Source organism: Maniola jurtina, chromosome W, assembly GCF_905333055.1.
Source record: "Maniola jurtina chromosome W, ilManJurt1.1, whole genome shotgun sequence".
NCBI lineage: Eukaryota > Metazoa > Arthropoda > Insecta > Lepidoptera > Nymphalidae > Maniola > Maniola jurtina.
Window position 1 is genome coordinate 3,984,460 of NC_060057.1, and position 23,926 is coordinate 4,008,385.

The 23,926-nt window shown below is 36.2% G+C and overlaps 1 protein-coding gene across 1 annotated transcript; it reads left to right on the forward strand.

Moving 5' to 3' along the window:
- Positions 1-4,204: 4,204 nt before the first annotated feature.
- On the forward strand, positions 4,205-23,521 carry LOC123879822 (50S ribosomal protein L1-like; the record flags this gene model as incomplete). The annotated part of the gene is made up of 3 exons (XM_045927716.1): positions 4,205-4,453; positions 6,008-6,105; positions 23,332-23,521. Coding segments are annotated over 3 exons (480 nt in total), but the record flags the coding sequence as incomplete, so codon positions are not given.
- Between the last annotated feature and the right edge of the window lie 405 nt (positions 23,522-23,926).

The window sequence follows — 23,926 nt, forward strand, 5'->3', positions numbered from 1 at the left end:
GAGAGTTCTGAATTCCGCGTTTTACAGCTTTCCTTGTAACCCAATAACCGTTTATAATAAAATTACACGGTTAAGTCAGATTCAAAGTTCGCAGAGACAAAGGAGAGACACCGCCGGGTAATTTCAAAAAGTGTGTCGCAGTCATACCTGCGGTTATTGCTTTTCATTGAAGTTTGTTGTGGCGGCTCTTATTTCGTTTAACGGCGACTGCCGCGAGGAGGTCGCCGGAGAATGAATCGTTAAATCTTATAGCGGAGTTTTTATTGCGAATATGCTCGTTTTGCAAAAATGCTGTGCATACTGCTGCGATGTACAGTCGACGTCAAAAGTCCATATAGAATAAGTAAACAAGTTACCTTGCATGCAGTCTGTCACGCACACACTTGCACTGTAATATTATACAAGTCATTCAATTTGTAAGCCTGAGTAACATCTAAAAATTTCAATTACAAAGTAAAAGAGTTGAATGACGCAGCGCGGGGGTACCCGGACTGCAAACGCGGCTGTTTCTGGTTCAAATCTCGGGTCCGTGTAAGCTTTTTTTCTGTTTTTATTTTTTGAGTGATACGTTTAGACTTATAATAGCTTAAGTGGGTAGTTTAAAAAATCGCAGTTACGAAGTTAGATAAAATATGGTCACTGAGTACCGACGGACAAAAAATTTTGACAGCCGTTACTTGCAAAGGCTACAATGTTAATTCATGTTGTTTTTTGAGTCTTGAAAACGTTTAATTTTACTTGTCTTCAAGAATAATGCAGGCTAATGTGTATTGTTGATACATAATCTCGGATACAATATTTTAAACTTGCAATGAAACTGATTTCACCGTGAGTATTGTTTTTATTGTTAGATAACGTGTATTAGGTTAAGAAATTGTGTTCATAAACATAGCATTACATAAAGTTTTGTGAGTAAATAATACTCGAATACTCGAATAAGTGATCGAAGGAATATCCATAAAATTTAGACAAGATACTTAGTAGGTTAAAGTGTTGTTTTATTTGGTGTTATATTTTTTTTTTTTTTTATATAAAGAATATTAGCCATGTTAAATGACTAATATTCCCCTTTCCTCTCCAACTAAGCGTCAGGCTTGTGCTAGGAGTAGGTACGACAATAGTGCAACGGGCGGGGTTTGAACCGTCGACCTTCGGTTTTCAGTCCACTCCTTTACCGGTTGAGCTATTGAGGCTCTTATTCTCATAATTATCTCACTGTTTGGTTTTTAGTGGATCACCGAAAAGCATTGGGTGTCGCGCCACGAAGAAGAAGGTAATTTAACATCTAGACCGAGAAGTGGCCACCCGCGTCATATTAATGTTTCACAGCGGAGATCTATGGTCGAACAATATGAAAATGTTGTCCCAAACATGGAATCTGGACGGATATCTGTCAATATGTGGGGCTGGATGACTGCCGCTGCACCTGGTGAACTAGTGTCAATTGCAGGGCGCCCCACAGCTGCACATTATATGGAAGTGTTACGTGACAGCATGTTGCCGACTGTGTGGTGTGTGTATCCAGTTGTTAATATGCCACAACTATCATTTTTGCATGATAACTGTCCTGTGCATCGAGCACATAATATAGTGCGTGATTGGCTTAATGAAAACCCAGACAAAACTATTATTTCCTGGCCAGCAAGATCACCAGACGGGATATGCGAAATGAGAGGACTGCAGAGGAATTAGAGGCTCACTATATGGAAGTGTGGGAGAATATTAGAAGAACGGATATCTGTTTCAATATAGTCGGATCCATGGGGTGGCGCTTGCTTGCTGTTATTGAAAATAGTAAAGTAAAATGGATATAACTTTATGAGTAAATTGTTTTAATATTTAATATAAAATATTAAAACAATTTACTTATAAAGTTATATCCATTTTACTTTTTAAGTCTTTAAACATAGATCATAAAGTATTTTCTTTTCTTAACTTATATTATGTTAATAATATATCTTACTAAAATTATCAGACAACAAAAGCAGCGCCGCCGAATGATTACTAGTTTTTGTAAGGTTTAGTTTCAATTTTCTTTTCTTTATGAAAACGATTACTTAAGCTATAACCTTTAAAATAGATTGAAAAAAAAATAGCTAATATTATCTATTTATTACTTTTTAGCAAATGTAAAAAGATAACAATGAAAAAATTACAATAAAGTCGATTATCTAGTAAAAAGTGTTTTTTTCTTATTTACACTTTTTATAATATCAATAAACAATAATTATATAAACAAAAAGTCCTTTTATTAAAAACTAAAAAAAATGCAATAAGAGATTCGAACCTAGATCATTTGGAGCTAATGCATTGTGTGCCGACTATGTTACTACGACACTGAGAGTGAGTATACGCAGAGATATGAAATAAACAATCACTTAAAGTCAGTAGATAGGTCGAGTAGGAATAGAAATATTTTAAACTTAATGGTTGTTGTCTTAAGGTTGCTATTGTAGACATTTTATGGAAGTATTCAACTGAAATCGTTTGAACCTTATGTAGTTTACTTAAGGGTGATAATATTATTGACAAATAATATTTATTTGTGTGAGTGAGCATGCGAGTGATTCAAAGCATTGCTTGCTGCACGGTTTTAGCCTTTAAGCTATGTATGGACTTTCGACGTCGACCGTACATCATTTTCATGGCCCACCCTCTATCGTTACCTCTTTTTTTAAAAGCTTTTATTCAACTTGCAATGTACTCGTATGTAAATATGTTTGTTCGGGTGGAATCTTGCAACTCAATTTTGAAGCACATATATCAAACTTCAGTCTTTTAGGACTTCAGGAAACACAGATACTTGGTACGTTTGATAAATCTGCCACGGACATCTTATCTTGAAAACTTTGGTATTCGAGCAACAGATTTTACAGATATGCATCTCATATACGAGGGGTTGAAGGGGGACCCGATTTCTTAATTTATCTGTTGTTCATAATTCTTGAAATTCCTGCTTAATGCCAAATTTCAGTCTTCTAGGACTTCAGAAAGTACCCTAGAACTTGTGACTAGAAGTTTTGACTGTCAATAAATCTGAAACTATAAATGTTAGACAATTGATAGTCAATGCGTTTAATAAATTTGCCAAGGACATCTTATTCTGAAAATATCAGCATTCTAGCGACAGAATTTACAGATTTGCTTCCCCCATAAGAGGCGTAGAGGGGGGGAAATCTCCAATTTCTTAATTTTCCTGTAGTTTGTATGCAATTTCTAGTCTACATACCAAATTTCAGTCTTCTAGGACTTCGGGAAGTACCCTAGAATTACAGACTAGAAGTTTTGACTGACAATAAATCTGAAACTATAAAAGCTAGACAATTGATACTCAATGCGTTTAATAAGTCTGCCAAGGACATCTTATTCTGAAAATATCAGCATTCTAGCGACAGAATTTACAGATTTGCTTTTCCCATAAGAGGCGTAGAGGGGGGAAATTTTCAATTTCTTAATTTTCCTGTAGTTTGTAGTCAATTTCTAGTCTACATACCAAATTTCAGTCTTCTAGGACTTCGGGAAGTACCCTAGAATTACAGACTAGAAGTTTTGACTGTCAATAAATCTGAAACTATAAAAGCTAGACAATTGATACTCAATGTGTTTAATAAATCTGCCAAGGACATCTTATCCTGAAAATATCAGCATTCTAGCGACAAAATTTACAGATTTGCTTTTCTCATAAGAGGCGTAGAGGGGGGGAAATTCCAATTTCTCAATTTTCCTGTAGTTTGTATGCAATTTCTAGTCTACATACCAAATTTTAGCCTTCTAGGACTTCTGGAAGTACCCTAGAATTACAGACTATGAATAGTGATGATCATCAGTGAGGGACGAAAACGGCGTATTTTAGGTATCAATAAATCTGTAACCATAAAAGCTAGATATTTGATACTTAGTATATTTGGTAAATTTGCTGAGGACACCTTATACTGAAAATTTCAGCTTTCTAGCGTCATCCAGACCGAAGTTATGACGGGTCGAAAATACGGCAAAACACTTCGAGAAAAAGGTACGTAGGGCCCCGGCCGCCGTTTGGCTTGTCTTGGCGGGGGCACTGCCGTGCCCCCTGATCTCTATGGAATGTTATGTCCTGTACGTAAAAACGCACATATTAGTATGTTCTTGCATTCAGTGGCTGAGCCATGAAAGAAGCCATGAAACAAATAGAGTTACTTTTGCATGAATTTTAAAGAAAAAATAATTTGAAAAATTACAGGAAGGCGAAGTCAAATTCAGCGACTACGACTACGTAATAGCACATCCCAACATCCTAACTGACTTGGTGCCAATTCGTGGGCTGATGAAGAGAAGGTTCCCCAACGTTCGCTCAGGTACCCTGGACGCTAACATCTGTGAGCTAGTGAAGAAGTTTTCAGCCGGGGTACAGTACCGAGTTGTGAGGGATGAGCATCAGCAGAACTTCGGTTCTACTGAGGTTCCCATTGGTCGGGTGAGTCACCTACATTTTTCAACCTCTGTCTAAGTTATTAGTGTACACTGGCCATTAAGTGTGAGTGGAGAGTGACATCTGGCCCCTTTTGTTTTAAAGTCCACATGATTAACACATGACAACACTACACAATTCTGCGTGGATTCAAATTTTAAAATTTATTTAAATAAAATAGTGAGCAAACAAGCAGGCGGGTCACCTGGTGTTAAGTGATTACCGCCGCCCATGAACATTTGCAGAACCAAAGGAACCGCCGATGCGTTGCCGGCCTTTCAGGAATTTGTTGGTCATGTCTAGTGAGAACACCACCGATGGGAGTTAATTCTACAGTTAATTTTACAGCATGGAAAATATCCATGAATGAATAAAAAAAAGTTGAAAAAACTATAACCCGACTACGTAAAAATGAGACAACTTGAACCTGACTTGGCACAAGTAAAATAAACTAAAAAGAAAGAAACAAGATAGGTGCTTAGTGCTATCATCGTCTTCATCGTCTTGAGTAAGATTCAATAAGAATGCCGTGGTCCTGCGTTGTCGATAGCGTATTTCTTATCCTTGATTGATGGCATTCCCAATGATTTTATTTATCTACCAAATTAGAATATTTTCTTTTTGCTGTCGACAACGCACGACCACGGCATTTGTATTAAATCTTACTCAAGACGATGAAGACGATGATAGCACTAAGCACCTATCTTGTTTCTTTCTTTTTAGTTTATTTTACTTGTACCAAGTCAGGTTCAAGTTGTCTCATTTTTACGTAGTCGGGTTATAGTTTTTTCAACTTTTTTCATTTGAAACTTTTCCGTTGTCTATGATGCGACGATTAACCGAGGTCTCGTGAATGGCCAATAGGTGGCGCTGTATGAGAAATAATAATTATAATAAAAAGTGGTTTCTGTCGCTTGGTATATTTTAATAATAACTATATTTATATTTATGAACTCAGAATTTTCTCCTCTTTCGTTGGTCATTTCACTCGACACAATAGCAATTAAAATTTTTTTAAGACCCTCACTTTTTTTGATTATTATAATAAGTACGTATTAAATATAGCCTATGTCACCCGGGCCCTTACAACTAATCGATTGACACCTCATTCATCAAAATCGGCCCAGTAGTTTAGGCGCTACGGTGGAACACACAGAATCTGGATACAAACATACATACATATTACATACATAGTATGTATGTAGTATGTATGTATGCAGTTATGTTTAGCAGTCTATGTATGTATGTATGTATTACATACATACATACATAGACTGCTAAAATCATAACCCTTCCTTTCGGCTTTGTCGTAGTCGGGTAAAAATAGCCTAAATCTGTTTTTGGGAGGGAAGCTGTCTCTGTATCTTTCGCCAAGATCGGTTAAGTGGATGGGCGGCGAAAAAGTTACACACAAGGAGACAACTGTGCATCTATAACAGTATTTGATGGATATGGGTATTGGAGAGAATATATATTTGGATGATAGTTTTGAAATCTGGCTTGAGTATAAGTGTAAATATTAAAAATACATTTGTTAAATAAACAACTATTTTGTTCCAGTTAAATATGGACACTAAACAGGTTGCGGAAAATATAGACACATTATTAAAGGACATTCAGTCAGTAAGGCCGAAAAGAGATGGACTATTCATAACGAGGTACGTACTTTATAATAATGTAATATTAAAACCTGCTGGTGATTGCAGAAAACCTGCATCAATCATTGTTACAATCGAAATTGTTGTGATTGGCTGAATTTATGCTATTCTTGTTGCAACAATGCATAGTAGCCAATAGTGAGCGAACGTCAACCAATCAGAGGTGGTGTGATGGTACGGTGTGATCGTCTATACTAGTGGTTAAGATTAGGCATTATGAAGAGATAAAAATAAGAAATAGACTCAGCTGAATTGTAGAAACTCCTAGGTATTTAAGTCATGAGTTATTTACAAGTAATTAATTGGTACAGTACGTTGGGTGAACACGTAGACTTCTCGACCAGCTAACAGGTTTACACGGATTGAATTATAAAAAAAAATTAATGTAATATTTCAGTTCCTCAAAATAGATATAATGAGTGGAGAGATTTGCTAATTTAGAACGTCCTGTTAGTGTGGAAAATCAGTTGATACGTGTATTTGCCTTATTTAGGCCATCGGTTTGAGACCAACCGGCATTCCTTAAGCACGGGGGAAATACCTACGCTGAAACTTCAGCCTTGATCCATGTTATGCGGGGCACAGCCATTGGACTCTCCTATTTTCGCTGCGAAGCGTTTTCAATTGCCTAGGTACGGAAACCTAGGTTCTTTTCAGTGAGCTCTGGGCTCGCCCCAAAACCATGGTATTTTTGTATATATATATATATATTTGTTTGATTGATTGTCAATAAATTGGCCAATTTATTAGTTCGGAGAGTCCAGCTGTATAAAGACATGACGTGTTTGCTTTGTGCCGGAATCTCGCTGCTGGTACGTCACCAATCAACCATGTACCATAATATAATATCAAGCAAAGAAATTACAAAGTACAGCAAAACTAGTATTTTTATCTTATCAAAACTCGGTGATTCACAAATTCAGCTGGCGTCAGTTTTAACAGATAATGTTACCTAAAATGCTGTTTGGGAAAGATCGGTACACAATAAAAAAAAAAGGTACCTACCTGCCTCGCCATCTGCCCTCTGGAGGCAGCGTGTACTCCATTGTCTCGTTCAGGGTAAGTAGATGAAATTTAGCTATGACTCGAAAGTAAAAGGTCCCTTTGTCTTTAGCCTGAGATTCGAACCCAGCCAACTATATTATTCTTTAGTAGTGGAGAGCATTCTTGGTAAATTAGGTACTAATCGTTTTGTGAAAATAAAAGTATAAGGAAAAACCATCGTGAGAATCTCACATCCCTAGAGTTCTCTCAAATGTTCTAGTTCATTCATAACCATATAAAAGATTGATCATGATGATGATAATGATGCTTCGTCCTAACTTTTGTGATCAACTTCCACTAAATGACGTTAATTTATTTACTCAATTTCAATACTAATTTCAATGTAAGATGGAAGAAATTTGTATTTCTTAGTTCCATAGTAAGTACTTTAATTTAGGTAGGTATTGGAGAGAGAAAGTCAATATTGAAGGTTATCAAATTAAATATGCACACATGTGACTTAAGTTTGAGCTATATCAAAAAATCAAATGAACCATAACTAATAAATCTTTAACTTGAATCTCCTTTCAATATTCACTACTTCATATAGGTATAATTAAATATAGCAATAAAAGAGGAAAATAATATTCATATAATTTATTACTGATGAATAGATTTTCTACTACTCACTCAGTTTAAAAACAAATAAAGAAGAGAAACTGAATTTATTATTTAGACTGGGAATTAAGTAACTTTATTACATTAATTAATTCCTGGCTGAATATTGCTTCCTAAGCCATACTAATTATTGAAAGGGAAAAAGCAATATTCAAACGAAAAAACCCTTTCGGCTTTAGATAATATTATATACATCATTTTTATCTAAAATACACACATGCCCACATAATCAATAGAGATATTCTCTATAATAAAAGTAAATTTTAAGGACACACATTATACACAGTTTTATACAATCAATCTAGATATATTCAGATCCCAGCTCCACAGTTAGTTATTTCGTCTCATTTAAACACTTTGGTTTAAGTAGTTTAATTTTATGTTCAAACGTGGAGTTAACTCATTGTGCGGTCTAGAGTATAGACACGATTTTTATAGCCTCGTATTCATAATTTAAGGATAGTGTAAATCTTTATAGCACCAAACAAAATATCCAGGACCACCTCTGTTGATGCCCGGTTGTGTATCTCCGATTTACGTCATATAAAATACAAAGTGTGTAATGCATTATCTGGATTCATTTCTAATTAAATCAATCAATTAATTTAATTAACTAGGGTTGTGGAGCTGATTTCAAAATAATCTAGTCAAAATAATACAAAATATAATACGTCACCCAATATCAGCTTCTGTCGGCTCAAAACACACACTGATTAATTAAGATAATAACAAATAACAAACCGCATATACAAATTTCTGGAAAAGTATAACATCTTGAAAGGAAATCAATACGGCTTTAGGAAAAACCGTTCGACAACGCTGGCCGTATTTGAATATATACAGGCAATCCTAAACTGTTTAGAAGAAAAACAGTACGGTGTCGGACTGCTCCTAGATATGACTAAAGCATACGACAAAGTTTCACACAAACTACTATTAAAAAAAATATACGACTCAGGTATACGGGGAAATGCTCACCGATGGCTGGAATCCTACTTGAAAGACAGACAACAATTTGTACAAGTGCAATATCGCGATGAACGGACTAACATATTAAGCGACTTTGAATCGAACGTACGCGTTACGAACTGGTCTATACCACAAGGAAGTGTCCTCGGATGTATTCTTTTTTTGGTATACATCAACGACCTACCTAACATAATAAACCCACACTCGCGATGCATTATGTTTGCGGATGACGTGTCAGTCCTATCCATGTGCGCGAATGTGACAGATTGTGAAAATTTCATCTCGGAAAACCTAGCAAACATTCAAAATTACTTATCACACAATAATCTCGAAATAAATCTAAATAAAACTAAACTCATACAATTTAAACCGCACCAGAAACATCCACTAAACCTCAAATTACTTGCAAATAACATAAAAATTCAAGAAGTTAGTGACTTTACTCTTCTCGGCCTCACTATCGATACTCACCTGGACTGGAAGTGCCATGTTCACAACCTAAGCGTAAAGCTTTCGCGATTTGTGTATGCTCTCAGCGTACTGAAAGCAAATACAAATTACGAAACTGCACTTTCCGCCTACTACGCATACGCATATTCGTGGATCCGATATGGTATAATCCTCTGGGGGGAAAGCACCAATGCAGAGGATATCTTCATCCTGCAAAAAAAATGTATCCGCATCCTTGTCAACATAAAACCACGCGATAGCTGTAGACCGCACTTTCTTAACAAAAAAATCCTGACAGTACCTTCAATCTATATAATGGAGGCGGCTTTATTTGTTAGGAAGCATTACAATTTATACAAAACTGTGGAGAACACAAAGAAACACGAAAGAAGTACACGTTTGCAAAACAAACTAGCATACCCTACTTACAAGCTTAAAATCTCCTGCCGCGGCCCACTATACAGAACTACTAACATTTATAATAAAATCCCAAAATACATAACAGATGAAAATAACGATACGACCTTTAGGCGAAAACTCAAACAATGGCTCACACTAAATTGTTTTTATGACATAAATGAACTTTCCTCGTAACTAACTGCACCTACTTTTACGCATATGACCTCAATTCCACGATAAATTATGTACTCCAATGAATATTGTTACGATAGATGTATTCTGAGCAATGGATAAGAACATTTATTTATACGTGACATTGTATTTTTTAATTATTGTATTTTTTAATTATTGTATTTTTTAATTATTGTATTTTTTTTGTGACATTGTATTTTTTAATTAATTACCTACCATTAAATTAACTCAAAATTGTTATTTACATTTCATAATTTTCATAATTGTTAACAATAGAATTGTAATTGTTTTAATCACCAATGTTATACTTTGCAGCGCCCTGACGGGGCTTCATGTTGTAATAATATTTTTTATGATGAAGACATGAATGCAAATAAAGAAAGAATAAAGAATAAAGAATAAAGATTTTACACTATCAAATTTTACTAGTTTCTAATTTTAACAATACTAAAATTATTATTTCAATTTTACAATTTTTCTTTTCTCAAAAACTTTAATTTAGAATATCGAAATTGATGTCGAAATAATCTCGAATAAAATGATGAGTCTCGAAGGCTGAGGGCCGAATGAATCCCTCTCGACCACTGTCCTTTTGCTAATATCGTCTCCCTTCTCTACCTTTCGACTTTCTCCCTCTTCCTGTAACAGAAAAACACACGAGAGCACCTGATTCGTCTTTTGATCGTCTCCTGCGCACCCCTGAATTTTTATTGGTGGACAGAAGAAATGGTGTTTCAAAGTTCCGCCTTTTGACACACCTCGGTGTTCCTGAATGGTCCGATTTTGGCTCCACACTTGTTTCTCATGTTCCCATGGTATTTTTTTACTTTCGCGCAATCTGGTTGCAATAATATCGCATTGTTTATTACACTTACAAAGATTTCTAAGTTAAAATTGACGACTTTATCAAATTTATGACCGACCCTAACGCAATTTTAGAAACTTAAGCTAATTTATTTGTTTGTTTATGGATGGACTCAAAGAAATTTTGTTTTAAGACGTATTTCTCAGTATTTAATTTATTTCATTTTTTATTTTTTGTTCTACCATTCTTTGAACATTTAGAGTGATTTATCTCTCTCTCACAAGCCGTTTGCTTTCTAAAAGCAAAACTTAAAGTAACGGCCATAAAAAAATCTATGATGAATAGGTATGACTATCTCACACTCCCCCAAAATAGATTTTTAATACACGTAGTAATCCCCCTTTTGTCCCTGCAGCTGTGCAAGTTGTTTCAAAATCTATTTTTCTCCTTATCTGTATTAGAACGTTAGTATTAAACCTCCCACGCCTATCTATTATCCCCTCGGGCATGACCATAACTACTTAACTCAGGTATCTCTTTGTTTAGTGTACCCCAAACTACCTGTCTTCTGTTCCTTTCAATACTCTGGTTTTACCTATCTTTCTAGTTATCTACATAGTACCTAAACAAATGAATGGCATTGTAGTTACCCTTAACTTTATCAGTATGAACGTCTATTAATGTATATACATTATTATATGGAACTGCCCCTATTATGTACGGTCCTTCATATAAGCGCATGAATTTTTTTGTCAACTTTTTATCCGCATCTGACTTCGTAAAAGTCTTAAGTTTCACTAAATCTCCGATTTCGAATTGTATTAACTTATGATTTTTGTTATAATGTAATTGCCTACTTTCGGCCGCCTTATCTATGTTTTGTCGTGCCTGCTGTCGAATCTGTTCTAACGGTTCACCCTGTAAGTCTGCCCTCACCGATGAGTCAGTGTTGAAATCAGTCGATAGCAGAGTACGTTTCCCATATATAATCTCGTTTGGCGAATATCCCGTTGTAGTATGTATTACCTGATTGTAACAATCTTCTATATCCGATAATAGATCTACCCATGAACGATGTGATTTGTCGCAATACGTCCTGAATAATCTACCTAACTCTTTATTAACTCTCTCTGTTGAATTTGGCCGTGGATTTCTAACAGATGTGTGCGTTAACTCGATACCTAGTTGGCGAATACCTAACTCGAAAACTTTTGAAGTAAAGTTCGCGCCTCTGTCCGAACATAATGTCTTAATTGTGACCTGCTTATGAAACTTTTTTACACAAGTTAAAGTAGCCTTCCCACTAGCCTGGCGTAGTGGGTATAGTCTGATTAACTTACTATAAGCATCTTGCATTACGAATATGTATTTAAAACCAAATCGTCCTGCCGGTAAAGGTCCAAAAATATCGCAAAAAACTCTCTCTCCTATTTCCTTCGCTATTACAGTTTTTATCGGCCCCGTGTGCGTTTCCAAAGCATGCTTTGACTTTTGACATGCCTCGCAAGCTCTTACAACACGACCTATTATACGAGACATATTTGGGAAATAATATTGACGTTTCATAAGAGCATAAACCTTGTATCGCCCGAAATGACCTACTTCTTCATGTATGCTAACTATCAAATCCCTTAGTATGTTCTCGGGAACATATAACCTTAAGATATCCCCTTTTATGTCTCTTCTATAAAGAATCCCTTCTTTAAGCACGTAGTACTTTGATTCAGAAGTGTCTGCTGTTTGCACGCGTCTAATTATCTCACTAGCAGTCTTGTCGCGACTTTGATAACTACCTATCTCTCTCCATCGCTCCCGCACTAATCGTCCTAATGATGTTTTAAATAGATTCATTTCAGGCCCCGTGACCTTGTTAGTTAATACATCGGTGGTCCCCTTTAAATGTCGAGACAATACGTCTGCTACAATGTTTAGTTTACCTTTCACATGTTCGACTGTGTAATTAAATCGCCCTATATAATGTACCCAACGTATCATCCTAGCGCTCAATAATTTGCACGTCTGCAAGAATATCAGGCTTTTATGATCAGTCCTAATGACTAAATTCGCTCCTCTCAAATATGTTTCAAACTTTGACAAACTGAAAATGATGGCCCATAGTTCTTGTTCAGTAACTGTCCATTTGCGTTCTGTCTCTGTCAATGCTTTACTACAGAACCCTAATATTTGTTCTTCACCTGCTTCATTCAATTGATAGACATAACCCGAAACCCCCAAATTACTGCTATCGGTTTGTAAATAATAAGTTTCCTTAGGATTTGGGTGTACAAGAAGTATCGTGTCTATAAACAATTTCTTGACCCTTTCAAAACAATCATTAATTTCCTCTGTCCATGACCATTTCGTATTTTGTTTTAATAGGTCGCACAGTGGTTTAACCTCTTCGCTATATTTTGAGATAAATCTTCTGAAATAATTTATTAATCCCAGAAATCCTCGTAATTGTTTTATAGTCTGAGGTACAGGGAAGTCTAATATGGCTTTAACCCGTTCAGGATCCATACGTACCCCGTTAGTATTTACTATGTGTCCTAACAACTTTACCTCTACACATAAGAACCGACACTTCTCTGATCTTCCAGTTAAGCCTGCGGTTTCTAATTTATCTAACACTCGATCTAAATGTTCTAAGTGTAACTTTATGTCCCCCGTAGTGAATATGACTATGTCGTCTAAATAGTTTACGCAAAACTCTCGTACTCCTACTAGGATATAATCCATTGCCCTCGAGAACCCTGCTACAGAAGTTTTTAAACCTTGAGGTAAAACATTATAAGTATACGTCTTCCCCATGAACGAGAACCCAGTATACTTCCTAGAATCTTTATGCAAAGGTATTTGAAAATAGGCATTATTCAAATCAATTAAACTGATATAATTTACTCCATGAAAGGATTGTAAAATCTCAGATGTGAGTGGAGGCGCGCCCGCGTCACCTACCATTTTCTTATTCAACTCTCGTGCGTCCAATAAGAGTCTTATTGACCCATCTCGTTTCTTAGTGAAAGTGAGAGGACTACAGTAAGGAGTCGCTTCCTGTCTGATCACGCCTAGTTTTTCTAACTCTTCTAATTCGGCTTTTACCTGTTCCCTATACGCCAAAGGTACCGGATAACTGTGTTTCACAAAAGGTGTTTCGTCTAATAGCTCAATAACGTGTTCGTACTTGTTTGTCAAACCTAAACCTTCCGTAAATACCTTACAGTGTTTGTTTAACACAGGTAGTAATAATTCCTTTTGTTCATTACTTAAGTTCGCGTCATCTAATTTTAATCCCTTAAATTTCTCATTATCTAAATTCATGTCTGATACACTTTGTTCCACTGGCCTAGAGTTTTGATTTAATATTAAATTAATCGTGGCTGCGTTCGTCTCTCCCCCTAACCTTTCGATTTTGCAGTCCGAATTCAGCCTAACACAAGACCTAACGCCCATATGTTCAATAGTTAAAGTGTGTTCACCATTACAGTTCACTATTCCTTTTACCCGCTCTAACCAATCGTATCCTAGAATCAATGACCTAGGAAGACGTCGCATAACTAGTACAGGTGCTTCAACTAAAGTACTACCTAACTGAAACTCTATTAGTACTAACCGATTTGTGCTTTCACTTCGCGATCCAAACGCGCCTTGTATTTGAATTGCTGGAATAGCGATCTCTGGCAATGTCCCATGTTCTCTTAGAATAGAGTCGTACAATTCCCTAGTCATTCCACTAATCTGACTTCCCGTATCTATGAGTGCACTCATACTTCTTCCATACAATCTAACACATACTTCAGGTAACCTAGGTAAATAATAATCAACACTCACATCGGTTTGTTCATCTAATTCATGATACATTGTGTACACATTCAAACCTCTCCTCATACAAGTTTCACAAGTCACGCCTAACTCATTACACTCTGTTACATTTTCAAACTGGTTTTCCAATAAGATTCCTATACTCCTAATTTCAAATTGACTACTATACTCGTTATAATCAACGCCGCCTCTTAATAACCGCTTAAGTCCCTTATCTCCGGTCCCCAAACTCTGTCCTGGCTTCCATCCACTATTAATTAAGATCCTATAGACTACACTTGTCCTTTCGTGATCTGAGGTCTTTCTGACGCCCGTGCCACACAAGAATAACTGATTTGACCTCGTTTGTGTTGGGCATTCTAGTTTTTTGATGATCCCTCCCCCACATTCTTAGACACAGTAAGATCCTCGCCCTCTTTCACGAACGTGATAGCCGGCCTAATTTGTTTAGATTCGGATACCGTAGGCCTGTTAAAGTTAACCCTAGAACCTAATCGACCACGATAGCCGCGTCCCCTCGTCGAATTTCCCCTAGCTCTCCAACTTCTTGTTGACATTGTTGCTACAATAGGTCGTCTCGATGATGACTCATTGTATCGTCTACCTCTGTAATTATTACTAACAGTACCTCTCGTAAATTGCCTAGGTTTTTCAACAATATTTTGCTCTATGTTTCGAAGAAATTTCGCTCCGTTCATGATGCTAACTTCCTCTGTTCTAGTAAACCACAATCGCTGTATATCTATAGCATAATGTCGCATAATAGAATTGACCAAATCTCTCTCACTAAACGCAATAGTTAATGACTGCATTGATTCTGCTTGCTCAGCAAAATGTTCGGACATCGACATTCCCGAATCGCTTGAATATACCGCATTAATCAATTTATATCTTATAGATTCCTGAATTTGTTCGGTCCAATAATTTCGTCTAAAATCAATCTCGAAGTCAGCGAACGTAGTCCAGCCCTTCGAATACAAGTCCATAACCTTCCGAGCATGCCCCGAGATGCAACCTAACGCTATATCTATTTCGCGATCTAATCCATTTACCGCCCTTATATATTTCTTTAATCGTTTAAGAAAAACGATGGGGTTAGTGAATGGTTTTCCGTCGAAATTTGGTTTAGTTACTGACGGCTGTACAACATATAAATTCCGGGTCTCAGATAATGTACTTGTGCTCGCGATTTCAAGATTTGACCCCTGCCTATCAGATTTTTCATTTTCATTAATCCCGTTCGACTCGTGTGAAGAAACGCTCGCGATTTCATTTGAACCGGTATTTGAATTTAACTGATGTAATTTTGCTTCGAATTCGGTGATTTTTTTCAAAATCAACTCTAATGTAGCATTCCCTAAGGTCGTTGTTTGCTCGCTCGATTCTACGGTACTAACATCGCTTTGCCCCGCACCTACTTGCTTTGTTCTTCGTCCTTTCCTACCTGAAGACATCCCTTTTTTTTTCAATTTTACCCTATTCCTTTTACCTACTTTGGTACTATCTTAAATATTTTTAATTTTTTACTTTCCGTGTAAAATTTAGTAATATGCAAAGTTGTAATTAGAATAATAGTGCAATACTGCTATAATTTGCAACCACATGCGCGAAGTGCTTTGATTATATGAATTCCCAGACTTTAAGCAAAATTTGTTAAGTCTAAGAAATAAGCACGGGATAAATAACTCGGTCTTTGTAATATCCTCTCTGAAAACCTGTAAATTGTACATTTATAAGACACATAGCTTATTTCTGCTCCTGCTCCCCCTATACATAAATAAATGTAAATGTACAACATATATATATAAAACAACATGCAGTGTGTCCTTAAAACTTATAATTTATAAATAGTAATGTAAGTTTATAAATTTTTCTCTCTCAAATACCCAATCACAATTTCTACGTTGTGTTATTTTTATGTTAATGTAAATCTAGTCATATCGTTATTTCGAATACGTACATAGATCCCTGGTCACTCGGCATCATATTTCTGCGATGGTACGGTGTGATCGTCTATACTAGTCGTTAAGATTAGGCATTATGAAGAGATAAAAATAAGAAATAGACTCAGCTGAATTGTAGAAACTCCTAGGTATTTAAGTCATGAGTTATTTACAAGTAATTAATTGGTACAGTACGTTGGGTGAACACGTAGACTTCTCGACCAGCTAACAGGTTTACACGGATTGAATTATAAAAAAAAATTAATGTAATATTTCAGTTCCTCAAAATAGATATAATGAGTGGAGAGATTTGCTAATTTAGAACGTCCTGTTAGTGTGGAAAATCAGTTGATACGTGTATTTGCCTTATTTAGGCCATCGGTTTGAGACCAACCGGCATTCCTTAAGCACGGGGGAAATACCTACGCTGAAACTTCAGCCTTGATCCATGTTATGCGGGGCACAGCCATTGGACTCTCCTATTTTCGCTGCGAAGCGTTTTCAATTGCCTAGGTACGGAAACCTAGGTTCTTTTCAGTGAGCTCTGGGCTCGCCCCAAAACCATGGTATTTTTGTATATATATATATATTTGTTTGATTGATTGTCAATAAATTGGCCAATTTATTAGTTCGGAGAGTCCAGCTGTATAAAGACATGACGTGTTTGCTTTGTGCCGGAATCTCGCTGCTGGTACGTCACCAATCAACCATGTACCATAATATAATATCAAGCAAAGAAATTACAAAGTACAGCAAAACTAGTATTTTTATCTTATCAAAACTCGGTGATTCACAAATTCAGCTGGCGTCAGTTTTAACAGATAATGTTACCTAAAATGCTGTTTGGGAAAGATCGGTACACAATAAAAAAAAAAGGTACCTACCTGCCTCGCCATCTGCCCTCTGGAGGCAGCGTGTACTCCATTGTCTCGTTCAGGGTAAGTAGATGAAATTTAGCTATGACTCGAAAGTAAAAGGTCCCTTTGTCTTTAGCCTGAGATTCGAACCCAGCCAACTATATTATTCTTTAGTAGTGGAGAGCATTCTTGGTAAATTAGGTACTAATCGTTTTGTGAAAATAAAAGTATAAGGAAAAACCATCGTGAGAATCTCACATCCCTAGAGTTCTCTCAAATGTTCTAGTTCATTCATAACCATATAAAAGATTGATCATGATGATGATAATGATGCTTCGTCCTAACTTTTGTGATCAACTTCCACTAAATGACGTTAATTTATTTACTCAATTTCAATACTAATTTCAATGTAAGATGGAAGAAATTTGTATTTCTTAGTTCCATAGTAAGTACTTTAATTTAGGTAGGTATTAGAGAGAGAAAGTCAATATTGAAGGTTATCAAATTAAATATGCACACATGTGACTTAAGTTTGAGCTATATCAAAAAATCAAATGAACCATAACTAATAAATCTTTAACTTGAATCTCCTTTCAATATTCACTACTTCATATAGGTATAATTAAATATAGCAATAAAAGAGGAAAATAATATTCATATAATTTATTACTGATGAATAGATTTTCTACTACTCACTCAGTTTAAAAACAAATAAAGAAGAGAAACTGAATTTATTATTTAGACTGGGAATTAAGTAACTTTATTACATTAATTAATTCCTGGCTGAATATTGCTTCCTAAGCCATACTAATTATTGAAAGGGAAAAAGCAATATTCAAACGAAAAAACCCTTTCAGCTTTAGATAATATTATATACATCATTTTTATCTAAAATACACACATGCCCACATAATCAATAGAGATATTCTCTATAATAAAAGTAAATTTTAAGGACACACATTATACACAGTTTTATACAATCAATCTAGATATATTCAGATCCCAGCTCCACAGTTAGTTATTTCGTCTCATTTAAACACTTTGGTTTAAGTAGTTTAATTTTATGTTCAAACGTGGAGTTAACTCATTGTGCGGTCTAGAGTATAGACACGATTTTTATAGCCTCGTATTCATAATTTAAGGATAGTGTAAATCTTTATAGCACCAAACAAAATATCCAGGACCACCTCTGTTGATGCCCGGTTGTGTATCTCCGATTTACGTCATATAAAATACAAAGTGTGTAATGCATTATCTGGATTCATTTCTAATTAAATCAATCAATTAATTTAATTAACTAGGGTTGTGGAGCTGATTTCAAAATAATCTAGTCAAAATAATACAAAATATAATACGTCACCCAATATCAGCTTCTGTCGGCTCAAAACACACACTGATTAATTAAGATTTTACACTATCAAATTTTACTAGTTACTAATTTTAACAATACTAAAATTATTATTTCAATTTTACAATTTTTCTTTTCTCAAAAACTTTAATTTAGAATATCGAAATTGATGTCGAAATAATCTCGAATAAAATGATGAGTCTCGAAGGCTGAGGGCCGAATGAATCCCTCTCGACCACTGTCCTTTTGCTAATATCGTCTCCCTTCTCTACCTTTCGACTTTCTCCCTCTTCCTGTAACAGAAAAACACACGAGAGCACCTGATTCGTCTTTTGATCGTCTCCTGCGCACCCCTGAATTTTTATTGGTGGACAGAAGAAATGGTGTTTCAAAGTTCCGCCTTTTGACACACCTCGGTGTTCCTGAATGGTCCGATTTTGGCTCCACACTTGTTTCTCATGTTCTCATGGTATTTTTTTACTTTCGCGCAATCTGGTTGCAATAATATCGCATTGTTTATTACACTTACAAAGATTTCTAAGTTAAAATTGACGACTTTATCAAATTTATGACCGACCCTAACGCAATTTTAGAAACTTAAGCTAATTTATTTGTTTGTTTATGGATGGACTCAAAGAAATTTTGTTTTAAGACGTATTTCTCAGTATTTAATTTATTTCATTTTTTATTTTTTGTTCTACCATTCTTTGAACATTTAGAGTGATTTATCTCTCTCTCACAAGCCGTTTGCTTTCTAAAAGCAAAACTTAAAGTAACAGCCATAAAAAAATCTATGATGAATAGGTATGACTATCTCAGTGGTTGCGATCGTGATATTGTAGGCTGTCAGCGAGGGTTGCAATCGAGCCCATTCCAGCCAAAAAACAGCTACACATCTTTTCCTTGAAATCAGTACTCACCACTCTAAATTTCTTATTGGTGTTGTATATAGTCCTTCATCTACTATCAACTACTTTGACACTCTTGAACAACTTCTTGAGAATCTTACACCTTCCTATTCCGACGTTATTATAATGGGTGACTTTAACACGTGCCTATTAAAAAACGATAGTAGATCGCAAAAATTAAAATCGTTAGTGTCTTCCATTAATATGACTATCCTTCCTCTTTCAGAAACCCACTTCGCCCCGAGTTTTGTTCCCTCTCTTCTAGACTTGATAATTACTTCGTGTCCTCAAAATGTTCTTTTGCATGGTCAGCTCACTGCTCCCTTCTCCTACCACGATCTTTTATATCTTCGCTATAAAGTGCGCTCGCCTAAACGTAAGCATAAGGTTATTTTGCAACGTAATTTCAAAAATATTAATATTGAGTGTTTAAGGAAAGATGCGTCGGAAATTGACTGGACCTGTGTTTATAATGCACTGGATATTGATAATAAAGTAAAACTTTTCACAACTCTTCTCATTAACTTATACAATACTCATGCTCCACTGAGGCCTGTCAGGATTAGGCATTTACCAGCACCTTGGCTGACCGACTCAATTAAGAAGCTAATGTGTAAACGTAACAAGGCCAAGACTAAATGTAAAAAATCCCCGACTGACGAAAATGTGGCAGCCTATAAGAAATTGCGTAATCTCTGCAATAGGATGTGTAGGGATGCCAAGCGCCGCTATATCCATTCCTCCATAGATAACGCTTCTACATCCGAAAAATGGAGATTTCTTAAATCCCTAGGTGTGGGCAAATTTCATAGTACGTTAGTAGACTCTGTTGATATAAATGCACTAAACACACATTTTTCCTCCCCACCTGTTCTAGTTTCTGACTCTAAAAAAATTGTAACTCTTCAAAAGTTAACAAACATTACCCCACCTTTGTGCGAAACTTTCTGTTTCCAAGAAATTGCGGAGGAGGATGTCAAGAAATACATCCTTTCCATTTCAACTAAAGCTGTCGGTAGTGATGGCTTGAGCCGTGACATGATATTACTCATTTTAGATCTTTTGGTGCCTATTATTACTCACATATTAAACTTCTCCCTGGCTCATAAGATCTTTCCCACAGACTGGAAAAAGGCCCATGTTATTCCCCTACCGAAAATTGCTAATCCTAATTCCCTCTCACAGTTTCGTCCTATTTCGATTTTACCTATCCTATCAAAGATTATTGAAAATGCTGTTTTTAAACAATTATCAACGTATCTCTTTAAGAACAATCTGCTGAGTCCCCTCCAGTCAGGTTTTCGACCCTCGCACAGCACCGTTACAGCGTTAGTCAAAGTCACTGATGACATTCGTTATGCAATGGATAACAAACAAGTGACTATTATCGCCTTGTTGGATTTTAGTAACGCATTTAACTCAGTTGACTTTGATATCCTTCTTGGTATCCTTCGTTCTCTTAACATATCCTCCTCTGCGATTGACTGGTTTCACTCCTATCTTCATGGTCGCCTGCAGAGGGTGCACTCTGAAGAGGCTAACTCTGACTGGGCTTGCCTCTCTGCTGGTGTACCTCAAGGCGGTGTACTATCCCCTCTTCTCTTCTCAATTTTCATCAATGAAATCACCAAAATTCTTACTTCTAACTACCACCTATATGCAGACGATCTGCAGCTCTATAGGCATGCAACATTGTCAGACTTGGATACAGAGATAACTGCTTTGAACGCAGATCTAGTTGCCATCAAAAATTGGGCTGACTCTTTTGGTTTATTAGTTAACCCTAATAAATCTCAGGTTATGATTATTGGAAGTAGGCCGCTAAGAAATCGTATTAACTTCAATGATTTGCCTGTGGTTTCTTATGATGGCAAACCCGTTGCTTACACATTCACAGCAAAAAACCTAGGGTTGACATTGGATGGCAACCTCGCTTGGGCAGCACATATAAATCAGCTTAGTAAACGTTTGCATTATTCGATCCATTCCTTGAAGAGACTGCAGAATTTTCTTCCGCTACGTACCAAAATCATGCTAACACATTCTCTGTTGCTTCCAATTCTCGACTATGCTGATGTGTGCTACTTAGACGCCACTGAGGAGCTACTTGACAAACTCGATCGGCTTCAGAATCTGTGCATACGTTTTATATATGGACTGCGCAAATTCGATCACATTTCCGACTACCGTCGTCAGCTTAAATGGCTCCCTATTCGCTTTCGCCACAATTTGCATATTTTGACTGTTCTATACAATGTTCTCAATACCTCTTCCCCTGGTTATCTGCGAGAGCGATTTCAATTCTCGCTCCCTCCTACTAGGCCTATGCGGTCTTGTGTCTCAAAAAATCCTCTCGTCACTCCCCATTGTAACACAGTCTTCTACAGCAAATCTTTCACCGTACTAGCCACCCATCTTTGGAACTCACTTCCTGAGAATATTAGAGTGAATTGCCGTTCAGTACATTCTTTCAAATACAGAGTGAAGCAGTATTACCTATCATTACAATAGAGTATTTTATTATATTTTATATATATTATATTTATTCGTATTTCATTATATTATGCATAACTATTTATTATTATATTATTATTGTATGTAAGTATTTTATTTTGGTATTTATTGGAAGATATTTGTGTAAATATTATTGTGTAGCACTTGTATTAACCATTTTATAAATCTAGTACCATGGGACCTATTCCACGTATTTATGCACCTTACTCACAACCTGCACGGGGAAGCTGGAAGAAATCTCTGTTTAGAGATAAGCATTTCCTTTGTACATAGCTTAATTTATCTTAACTTTGTAACTACAATTTTGGTACATGAAAATAAATATATATATATATATACACTACAGTCTGACGATCGCAATCAGTCTGTCATGTTTGTCAAGACTCGGGAATTCAAACTTACAGGGTACTTTCAGTTGCTCTAGAATCATGTTAGCATAGGTAGCATATAGCAATGTCTTATAGCACTAGTGTAGGACTTCGTCTGTGTTGGTGTTAGCTGGCGGGCGTGATCTGCTTTTTTGGAGTGTTTTTTTTGTTAATACTGACTGGAAAGTGCTCTAAGGGGGTGCCGTGCGTATGTCGGCGAGCGCCGGCACAAACGGGGTCCATACTTGTATAGTTTAACTAACTTGTTACAAATAACTACAAACTTGACTTTGGCTAATCTTTGTAAAGCCAGACGAGAGAGAAAAAAAAAAGCACTAGTGTAGGAAAAATTCTGAAAACTGGACTTGTGGTTACATGACCAAAAAATTAAAGATTTGTGGTGCCGAACAAATGATAATTAGTTTAGTAAATCACATCAAGGTAGTGCTGTCCTGTCCGTTATATTAATTACAAACGATGTACTGAATTGAGATCTCTTGTACGGTGGTGCAGAACCCTTTGTGTGTGAGTACGACTCGCACATGGCAGGTTTTATTTTACTTACTAGCTGTGCCCGCGACTTCGTTCGCGTGGAATAGTGACTTTCAGCACGCTTTATATAGCCACGGACGCTCAGGCGCGAGGCGTGTAGTACGTACTCTGTACGTTAAAAATGTTCGCCGTGATTCTTTAAATTGACATAACTTTTTTATATATGAACCGATTGACATGAAATAAACACTAAATGTTAAGTGAAGCTTACTACAATATATTAGTGAAAACCGTATCTAAATCGAATAAGCCGTTTCTGATATTAGCGTGCACAAACACACAGACAAACAGACAAAAAAAGAATTAATTACAATTTCGGGTTTGGCATCAATATAACAACAACCCCTGCTACTTTTTTTTATATATTTCCATTGTACAGACACCACTTTTCTACAATTTTATTATATGTATAGATTTTCTTTCTTTATATTTGGCAGATGTCTCATAGTAAGTCCGCCATCGTCCGAGAAGTTAAAGATCGATCCCTTCGTGCACGTAGAACGTACTCTGTCTAAAGAAGTGCAAGAGGACAGTGACGACGAAGATGAAGCCGTCGCCGCAAAAGCTTAAAATCTAGATTAGATTATATCTTTATAAGAGTAGATTATATAATAAAGTCATATAAATAAAGGTGCTTTGTTTTAATTGAGAAAGAATCATAAGAACCTGTTGTGCCAGATCTTTCCACGCACATGCAAATTGTGGAACCAACTCCTACAACGGTGTTCCCACCGCGCCGTTCGACCCACTAGATTTCAAGGGGTTATTCAAAGGGCGGATTTCCAAAAATCCAGAAAAGCCGACCACGCATTAATGATTCCTCTGAGTCTGTTGCTATAAATGTTCATGTGTATTGTGTGGTAATCACTTATAATCAGATGACCCGCTTGCTCGATTTGTATAAAAAAGTTTTTATGTATGTACATATCGTCGCCTTAGAGTGAAAACCTTGGGAATGCATTTTTGCTCAAATTTATTTTATTGCGTTTCTAGGAAGAAAACCTTGCAACGCACATCCTGATCTGACTAATT